Raw genomic sequence first — 11085 nt, forward strand, 5'->3', positions numbered from 1 at the left:
AAGTGAGGTTCTTACCCACGAAAGCTTATGCTCCCAATACTTCTGTTAGTCTTAAAGGTGCCACAGGACCCTCTGTTGCTATGTGCATATTTATTTGTTTTTCCAAAAGTTAATGAAGTATTTTAGGAAAAATTGTCAGAGAGGCCACCAGCAAGAGTTGGTGGCCGCACTGTGAGGCCACCAAAAAAATTGTTGTGAGAACCCCTGCACTAGGCACTGTGATATGCACAGAAGCTGTTAGCAGTAGTTTAATAAAGGGAGCTATATGCTACAGCTCCAGAGGATGAGACTGAAGGTGGAATTAGAAGGAACACTTCTCCGAAGATCCCTGCAGAGGCAGATAGATACCCAGTTTCCTTCTGCAGTTCTCTGCACCCGTTTCCACTGCGGTGCTCTCTCCAAACGATGGGTCACAATTTCCTCTTTCAAAATAAATACTTGGTTTGTTCACAACTTTAAGTATATCTTCAGCAGGCCAGACTGGCTTCTAATTTTTACTAGATGTCCCTGCAAATTCTGTGGGCACCCACGGGAATTCATACAAGACAGATATGTCTCCTGGTCTGGAAATTGTAAAAGTAAGCAAAATATCACAAACAACATAACCCCAGAATAATTTTGCCCACCAATGAAATGCAACTTCCTCTGGGTCTGGAGCAACAGTAGCACCAATATGCAATATTTTAGGACAGGAATGAAGACTATTGCTGTAAATTAAGCCATAGGGAGAACTCAGAGCATACATAATGTAATTACCTCTACTGGAATTTCGCTAGGGCATTGGGGCTAATTATGCAACCCTTGTGAAAAGTGCTGTGGGTGATATGTAGGGTCTGATTTTTAAACTCAGATTGCAGTTTTGCACTTGCAAGGCACTGTAGGCACAAAAACTAGCATTTAACTACTCAACTGTGCCCAAAACATCTGTTGTAAGCCTAGATGTGCCCAAAATTAACTGCAGGAACAAATCTGTCGGTGCAATTATCTGTGAGAACAAAACTCTACTTGCAAAAATGGAGGCCAACTTTAAAAATCAGGCCTATGAATTTCTATTCCTTTTTTTCCCCCTCATCTCTTCTGATCACTCACCTTCCTGTCCATTTTTTAAAAATATTAATCATGCCATTCATATCCATCTTCCCCCATTATCCTTCTATTCACATCCTGAACTCATCACTTCACTATTTGGTTTAGCTTTTATCATCATTTAGCTAAATAAATGATAGGCACAAGCATGGTAAGGCTAACATAAGGGGGAGGGATAGCTCAGTGGTTTGAGTATTGGCCTGCTAAACCCAGGGTTTTGAGGTCAATCCTTGAGGGGGCCACTTAGGGATCTGGGGCAAAATCAGTACTTGGTCCTGCTAGTGAAGGCAGGGGGCTGGACTCGATGACCTTTCATTCAAGCTCCCTTCCAGTTCTAGGAGATGGGACATCTCCATTAATTTATTTAATTTATATGTGTTGCCCAAATGAAGGAGAGAGTGAGTCCTGACAGTGTGGTTAATGGCTGCTCATTCTGGAGTCAGTTTCTCTAAATATATCCATCAATCAGGTGCACCAAAAACTACCAAAGTCTGATCTTCTCAACACTGCTTCATCAGGGTGGATAAATCTGACCTAGGAAGGAACGCCATTGAACCTAGAAGAAGCAATTACTCTTCATGTTACTTCAGGTTTACGTGTTTCCTAAGCAGAGGCTGGTCATTATCCCAGATAATGCAGTCTGTTCATGTAATTGAGCACTATGCTGTGCTGTTTTACGAAGCAAACAACCAAGTTCTGGAGTTAATAAGCTACAAAGTCAAGCAAAACGGGGCAACAGCAGAGCTCTCCCTGTTCTTATACAAGTGTTCAAAACTAAGTGATCTAGCCAGGATTTAAAAATCAGTTTCTTGTTGGGGAAATGTATAGGATTTTTCCATTTTTGTGAGATAAGTAGCAGGAGTTTTATCATTGAGGTGAATGGGAGAGTGTATAATGCTGCAATGAGGTAATTATAGATGGGGTTTATCCACTAACCATCTTCAAGGGCATATGGCATGACCTTCCTCATTGATAACATTTTCACCAGATGTGTGGAAGAGAATAAATGAACGCAAATTATAATTAAAACAAATTCAGCAATATACCCAAGACTCCTATGACAGTGAAGGAAGAAAAGCAGATGTGATAAAGTGCACTGTGCATGTTCTGCAAACTTTTTTGGGAAGCACTTAGATGTTATAGTAGTGGGATCTATAGAAAACCCTAAAATAGACAGCATTTCATTCAACCAGGCAGAAAGCATGTTGATTGGTTAGAGGAATTATGGCATATTAGAAGTCAAAGGTCATTTTGGCTTAAATGAAAAACACCACAGTGCTTTCTAATGACTTTCTAGCAATGAGTTGGGAATCAGGAGCCTGGATTTTATTCCTGAATGTACCACTGGTTCCTAGTGTGACTTCGCTTAAGTCCCTTCACCTCCGTGTACCATCTATAAAATGGGGCTGCTTAAAGAACTGATTAGTCAAAATTTGTGGGGGTACAACCGCAATACCATATTTTAACTTTCTATTCTAATGGTAGCTTTAGCTTATACCCTCTGGCATTAAAAGACTGAATACATGAAGGTGGTTAAACCAAAGTACCTAAATAGATTATTTTAGGTTAGATAAAAACGTTTTAACTATATTAAGGGTTTTTTTTTTCCAAACACATTTTATTATCATGGTTATTCTAAGATCCCCAAAATGGTATCACATTTTCACTGAGGCTCCCCTTTAGTTCTTTAAAATGTACCAAGTCAGTACTGAAAATCCATGACCGCAATCCAGGAGTAGAGTAACAATACGACTCTGCTGCTGCCTGCTTGTTCCACTAACCAGAGCGTAAATGAATGCAAAGCAAATGGGAACATGGACATGTTTTCATTTGAAGTCCAAAAATGGGCTCAAAGGAACTTTTGTGCCATTTGACTAAATCTTGTTTGGACAGCTTGCACGTTTCACAACCAGAGTGTTATGCTTCATTCCAAAGGATAAGAGAAAACAGGAAAACAGATAACACAGCAATATCCAGTCCAATACTGAAGGAGACAGCTGTGATAAAGGATATCTCACATATCTTAATTCCAGTACAATGATATGGTTATCTGACTGCAGAGGAGTCCGAACATTCTAGAATATATTAGCACACTTTTCATTTTAGAGATATCATACACTGAAAAATAATTCCAATTTACTTTGCCAGTTAGGTGATTTCTTCTCCTTTTCCTTATTTGGGTATGTTCTCCTCACATCCAGCCACTGGATTTTGACAACAATAATCTGCCTGCCTTCTAGGCAGAGTTCTGTTAACATGTGCCAAATACTGGAATTAAGATCCAGTGGGCAAACCCAAAAGAAGAATCTTCTCCTTTTTTTAGTTTCAAACATTATTAATATTATCGGGGACCTTATAGCAACTCTTACATTTAAGTTGCCTAATACATGCTATGATAAAGGATTCTTCAGACCTCTTCTTTGAGAAGCATTAAACACTTCTATAGTTTGCAAGAAGCTTTTGAAGTTCGATGCCCCCAGGCTACAGAAATGCATTTTCTAGGTCTGCATTTATAAGTTTTGCCAGCATAGCTATGTCAATTAGAGGTGTGATTTTTTAAAGATATTACTGTGCAAACCTAGCAACAGGGACACATGCAAGACTGGATTATTGCAACTAGTTCCACCAGGGCTGAACCAAGAGGCCTTCCAAAAGCTGCAACTATTGGCTGTATGCAAAGGCCACTATCCTAAGCAGACCTGGCTGGCATAAGTACATCACACCAGCACATTTAGTATGTGTGTAAAGGTCCCTTCCCCTTCCCCACCAGGTAGGAATTTCTTTTATGTATTATTCTGCCACTAAAAGGCTTTCAAAAAGGGGCATGAAAAAGGAGAGGGACATCACCGTACCCTCCTGCCCACTGTGCTTGCTAATCCCATGGGTCTGATTGATTAAAGAAAGAAATGAGAGGGCAGAAGAGAAATCAATTGCCCACCAGTCAAATGCAGCCCCCACGTTAGGGTGGAATATGGAAGCTATTTTGTGCCAGTATCACTGCATAAAATGTCAGTGTATTTTCAGAATGGATGCTCATCTCTTCTTTATTTAAATGCTAGCACGTCCACAGCGTGCTGTACTGCATACCTGCTGTGCTGCTAAGGAACTGTCTGCAATTTCACAACTCTCCTTTATTCTAATCCTACTATGTGGTGATGTTGATCACAAATGCTTGAATAGGGAAAGGCACTCTGCAATGTATTCTAAGAACATGCAAAATATGATGCTTTAAAGTGACCTTTTAACCTGCTCATCTTTAACATGGATATTTACTTTAAGCATATCGATATACCATTGCAAGGTGTGTAAATGTTCTAATGCAGAACAGCTACATTCACCTAGAATTGGGAGACAATCTCCTGTTCTGACGAATACAGGCCTAGCATATAGAGGTGTATGCCTTCAAAATGGGGCTACAGACTCACAGATGATAATAAAACTTTTCATGCACAATAACTATTGGTGTTTTGCCTCTTCTTCGGGGAGATGATTCGGAAACAATAAGTAGCCAAACATATTCTGTGTTCAAAGAGCTTATAAAAATGAGTGGAGAAAAGGGCGGCTGCCCTGATGAGCCCAAAGCTGCCAACTGTAAATTTCAAAGTTAAAATTCATTAATGAGGTTCAGCAGTTCTAACAAAGGGCCCTATTCTATTATGGTGAAATTCAACCCAGAATTTTATGTGGTATATAGGCCTCAGGCTGGCTCTCTACCGGGTGAGCTTCACCTTAAAATACACAGCAGGGTTAACGATCACGGACTTTTACTGGCTTTTCTAAGCTTGGATGGAGCTGGGAAAGGTATCTGAAAATGTTTGCATCCTTTGCCTCCTTATGAAGCACTAAAACACACAACCTGTTAGAGCGTAAAGTAGATTTCTGGAGCTCTGGCACTGAAATAATGTTGGACCTGTTCCTGTACATGCCTGGATTTTTTTCTCACTACATCAATGGTTCTCAAACTGCGGCCCATGGACCACCAAAGGTCTTCCTAGTGTATGCAGGTTTTAACATTTGAGAGCCAAGCAGTGGGAGACAGAAGGGTAGGGATGAGAGGCAGGCCCCTCAGAGGATCTGATTACTAAATGGTCTGCAGAAGCAGAGAGTCTGGGAACCACTGAGTTAGATAAGATACAACAGGTCACAGCAGGCACAATCAGAAGCCTTCGTAAAAGCTAAATAAAAACAAATATCTGATTCAGCCGCTACTTCCAGACACACAGAGAGCTTAGAAATGAAAAAGAAAATATGTCCATTACCTTTTCTGCAAGCCAGCCTAGATGCCTAATCTCTCGACTTCCAGTGATCCCGGTTTTACCCAGCTGGTCTTTCACCTCTGAAATCACCCTGGGAATAAGATCACTCACACTGGAGTGGATAGCATTGAACCAGGCCTGGGCTGTGGCTGAATCCTTACTCCTTAGAACCACAGTGTGCTTGGCATCAGGTGAATGGACTTCAAGAAGCCTAGAAAAACAGGAGGGAAAATGTTACTTTCGCTCCCAAAAACTTGGGGTAATTAATTGACTACATATACTAAGCTGTTTTACAATAAAGCAATTGAGTTAACAGAACATCAGCAAGGTCTTAAACTAAACTTACCTTGACCGTTGTTGAATTTAATAGTATTCAGCCTTAAGGATTTCAGCTCTGGTGAGGTTAGTAGTTGTTGCTCCTTTGAAATACTGATCCTTAAAGGTGACTTGCAGAGCTAAACCCTGTCCCATACTTGGAACTTCAGTGGGAGTTCCAAGCGCGGAGTGGCTAGGTTAGAAGGGGCATTCGTTTGTTACTTAAAACATATGTTGTTGTTTTTCAGGTCCCATGAATTTCCAGCCTGCTGTGGATCATCACCTCCTGCCTGATGCGATGCCCCTGCAAGCATTATGCTGGTGACATGATACCCTCCATGAAACCCTGATGGAGACTAGAGTGTATTGATAAGGGTTAGGCAACTCCCTTCTTTTTCCAGTATTACAGATTTTCCTGCAATGATCAATACACCTGTTATAAACCCTACAGAAGAGTGCAACAAAGAAATAAAAACCCCACTACCTGATCCTATATAAGGTGACTTAAACGGAGTTCCATTGTGAGCTTGATGTCATCATCAAGCAGGAGCCAGCAGCCCACACTGATTCAGATTTCATGGGAAGTAAAGTAACAAATGTTCTGAATGCTCCCTTTAGACCCTGTTCACACAGAATGGGAATGTGTTAGCTATAACCATATCAAACAATGGTTCTTGCTAGCAGCGTCCTGTTATGGTTTCCCTGACTAGCATGGAGATGGGTACTTTTTCCTGAGAACCATGCCCCACAAACCATAATGTGGGTTGCCACCTGCAATTTCAAAGTACAGTTTAAAACAGTTTTCTGGCAAAAGAGACATTTCCTCTCCACGCTGGTCATGGGAACTGTGCCAAAAACTTTACTAGCAACAACTGCTTTTAATGTGGGCTGTCTCTCATACAGCTCTGCTCCCAGGGTGGACAGGGCTTTAGATACGGATTGGTGGGGTACTGTGTGCGTGCACACGCTTTTTTCAGTTAACTTTGTGGGCCACTTTTAATGCCTCCCATTAGAGCCCGAATAAGTTAAAGCGTGGCCCAGCTATGAAAAGAGAGTGTGAAAACGGCACTGTGGGCATCCATATTTATTGCCTCTGTGACTCCATATTGCATTTGCTTTTTATAATACAAATAATAAGACTTCCTCACCTAAATTCCATCTTTGTAAATGCATGACCTGAGATCAGAGAGTCAAGATGTATACTTCCTGGTTTGAACCTCATAGCTGTAAGCTCTTTCGTGAAAGGCCAGTCTATTTCCATTTCTGTGTGTACAGTGCCTAGTACAGTGGAGCCCCACTCCTTGTTTGGGGCTGCCAGGCAATACTGTAATACTCATATATACATCATTATCAAGATCCTGAAATTTGGAGCTTAGTTAACAATTCTGCTGATATACAAGTCAGAGCAGAATCCAACTTACTCTCCCATAGCTGAGCTAGCATTATAGGGTTGACAGCAATCGTTACACTTTTGGGGGGGAGGGGGGGTGTGACCCTAAAAGCCCCTCAATGCCAACTGGCAGAGAGCCCACCATACTGTAACTCATGTCAGGCCTGACACACTCATTACCTCCAACACATGGTCATAAAATGTATCTAAAAGGTGTCATGTAAGGTATATGTAAATTGATGACATGCTGGTCTCGAAAAAATCATTGTATGATGTATGTGTGAGTTGTGTATAAAGAGTGCTGGAAATATGTTCTTAAAATATGTTTGGGAGGCAGTGCATAAACCCAGCCTGCCCTAGACAAAGGAATATTGTTGTACCTGCCTGACTGGCTTGGTCACATGCAAAGGACAATGAAAATACATTTACATATAAGGTAAACAAAGCCATCAAGCTAACAAGCAATGGAGAAGATAGCTTAGTGATCATGCCAGGGGACAGAATCGGCACCCCAGGAATCCTTCCTGGCTCTTGAAGCATAGACAGTGGACTTTGGGAAATATAAGGGGAGCAAAAACTTAGGGGACATAGGGTATAGCACCTTCTGAAAGTTGGATCCCCTAGCGTGGAGAGCTAGAGACGGTAACTTGATATAAGAACGAAAACTACTTAGGCAAGGATTGTAACTTGCTAAAATTAAGATTTAGTCACTAGAAACCATGTTTTGTTTGTAACCATACCGGTCTCTTTTTCTCTTCCTTGGTATCACTTAAATCTCTGTTCTTTATTTAATAAACTTATTCTTAGTTTTACTATAAACCATCTCAGTGCTGTTTTATACTGAAGTAAGTGTGAGACTTCAGCTAACCTAATCAGCTGGAGCGTACACTATCTTTGGAGGCAATGAACTTAATTTCTGTGAGTGTCACAGTGAGAAGGAATGGACACTGCAGAGAGACATCTCTGGGGAACTCAGGTTCACTGATTCTTACCTGCAAGGCAAAGTTTAAACTGGAAGAGTCTCGAGGAGTTTGCTGGTGAGGAAAACAGACCCATGTGGCAGAGGGGGGTGAGAATCTAATCTCCAGCAAAGCACACCCCTCTGCCTCAGCAAGAATGAAACACAATGGCTTACAGTTCTGGGTGGCCTGAGCAGAGTGTCACAGGATGTCACTAAAGTCAGCAGATCCCATTCTAAATGCCAAGATTTTCAAAAACTGGAGACTGAAGTTAGGTTCCCAAATCAGTATTTTAGGTACCTAAATACTTTTCTTTTCAACAGGGCTGAGCACACAGTTGCTCCTACTTTTCTCAACAAGAGCTGTTGGGAGCTCAGCACTTTTGAAAAAAATCAAGCCACTTATTTAAAATTCCTAATTATATATATATTTCAGACCCTAACATTAGGTTCCTATTTTAATAATCTTGGCCAAAGCATGCAGATCTGTTAAGAAAAATGACACTCTTACAAATTCACTCATCTGATCATGAGAAAGACAGACAGACAGAGACTTTGGTTATCACTTCATCCATTCACGCCTGGTGGGGTTATAATTATTGTAAACTGTTTTCTTCTTTTAATCCAAATTTCCTGATATCCATGTGCTATATCCCACTGAGGTCAATCGGAGCAAAATCTGGCTCTATTGAGACTTAGATTTTAAATAATAATATCTAGCTCTTGTATAGTGTTCTTTATCAATAGATTTCAAAGCACTTTACAAAGTATTATTATCCCCATTTCACAGATAGGCAAAGGAACTGAGGCACAGAAAGCTGATGTGATTTTCCCAACATCACCCATCAGGCCACTGACAGAGCTGGGAACAGAATCCAGTGCTCTCGCCACTAGGCCACACTGTCCTCCGTTTTAATAATTCTTCTAAGGAGAAGTATTATGTGGGAAAAAGACTTGTATTGCGCTACTTAAAACACAAGTTAATGCTCAGCTTGATCTTGTGAAACAATGCTCTTTGCAAAAGTGTTATATGACAATATCTTTAAAAGAACCCCCAAATGTACTGTGTTATAAACAAAACATTGTACAAGCACTGTAACGAGAGACTGTTTTCAGTTACAATGAAATTTACGGCAAGTTTGGTGTTTGGTTCTTTTTACGTTAATTTGCAGCAATGTTTGGTTTAAAAATAAATTCTCCATGGCTAAATAACTTCCAAATGACAACATGAATCCTTGCCATTTTGACTTAGCAGCCTGAATGATGTGTGTCACTTTAATGAATAGATATTTTAAACACAAATATATAACTTGCTACGTTTGCCCCCCAGAGTGTATTTTCCTTGGCTGCATCTATTTAAAGTGTATGTCTAAAATAGCTATATTCTTTTTCCCTCCCATCAGCTGTGTCAAGATGCAAATACAACAATATATAAATCGAGTCCTTCAGTTTCTTGGCAAAAGACATCAATTTAGTTCTTCTTATCCTAACCATCATGAGCATTTAGAGGGTTTATCCCCAATAAATTCATTTTATTGAATCAAAATAATCAAATGCTGTTACAATTTGGAATCATGCAATACATTTAATAGAAAAATTTGCAAAGTATCATTTGTATATGATTTTTTTATAGGGATTATTTTTAGGAAAGATGATTACACCCGTTCTTTTGTAAATTGCCTGTCAGACACCAAAGCTTGATAGTGATGTACTAACAACTGCAAATGGCTACATTACTGTTCACCACATGACAGGAAGATGGAACAATATATACTGTATTTTTTAAAGTGATTTTAGAACTGAGGAAAGATGATGTGTTGACAGTAATGACAACTGAGCCCTTCTATCCACAGAAAAGATTCAGCATGGGAAGTAACAACACAAGTGTAGCGCCCGTCCCCTCCCCCTTGTGACCAGTCCACATAAGAAGATGAGAGTCTACTATAGCTACCAACTATTTACTCCTTTTGCTTAGGGACTCATGATTTTATGCTGAAAGTCCAGAGATCAAATCTTGCAGCTAGCCTGAATGAGGGTCATTATAGGAGCTGTGTAAATAACTGATTTTTTTGGTTTGCTGACAGTTCCAAACAAATAAAATAAAATAAACTGGTTGGGCTGAACCAAAACTGATATTTTTTCTGAATTTTCAGCAAGTCAGAAAAATTTCATTTAGTTTTTGTGCATTTTTAACCCTTTTTTTTAAAGCAAAGAAAATGAGGGGTTACATTCATAGAGGAGGGGGAGGTTTACAACCCTATACCCTCTCCTGCCACTAGGCACCTAAGCCCTTTCTCACACAAAAAAAAAAAATATATCCACCAAGAAGGAGGTGCCCCTCTCCCCTAATAACTTTTAGCCCAATGAAAGATCTAGGTTTGAAACACTGCTCTGGAGCAGTGACTGGAACCCAGGTGTTCTTCTTTCCATGTGGATGCCCTACTCACCAGACTAGTGTCGTTCTCACTCTGACCCCATGACTGTTCAAGTATTATCCAATACATAAAAAGGGAAATAAGGACAACCTGGGGAATTACAGACCAGTCAGCTTAACTTCTGTACTCAGAAAGATAATGGAGTAAATAATTAACAAATCAATTTGCAAACATCTAGAAGATAATAAGGTGATAAGCAACAGTCAGCATGGATTTGTCAAGAACAAATCATGTCAAACCAACCTGATAGCTTTCTTTGATAGGGTAACAAGCCTTGTGGATAACAGGTAAGCGGTACATGTGGTATATCTTGACATTAGTAAAGCTTTTGATACTGTCTCACATGACTTGCTCATAAACAAACTAGGAAAATGCAACCTAGCTGAAGCTACTATAAGGTGGATGGAAAACTGGTTGGAAAACCATTCCGAGTGAGTAGTTATCAGTGATTCACAGTCATGCTGCAAAGGCATAACAAGTGGGGTCCCGCAGGGATCAGTTCTGGATACGGTTTTGTGCAATATCTTCATCAATGATAGAGAGGACACTTATAAACTTTGCGGACGATACCAAGCTGGGAGGGGTTGCAAGTGCTTTGGAGGATAGGATTAAAATTCAAAATGATCTGGACAAACTGGAGAAATG

General features: G+C 40.2%; 1 protein-coding gene across 2 annotated transcripts in view; it reads right to left on the reverse strand.

Annotated features, from left to right (window-relative positions):
- Positions 1–11085, reverse strand: part of SNTB1 (syntrophin beta 1) — a 156645-nt gene that overhangs the window by 55898 nt on the left and 89662 nt on the right. For both annotated transcript variants that reach the window (XM_024217013.3, XM_024217012.3), the window contains exon 3: positions 5346–5553. In XM_024217013.3, the coding sequence (XP_024072781.1) occupies positions 5346–5553 (208 nt within the window). The remainder of the gene's footprint in view (positions 1–5345; positions 5554–11085) is intronic.

Source organism: Terrapene carolina, unplaced genomic scaffold (genome assembly GCF_002925995.2).
Source record: "Terrapene carolina triunguis isolate 2854851 unplaced genomic scaffold, T_m_triunguis-2.0 Scaffold58, whole genome shotgun sequence".
In the NCBI taxonomy this organism is placed as follows: Eukaryota; Metazoa; Chordata; order Testudines; family Emydidae; genus Terrapene; species Terrapene triunguis.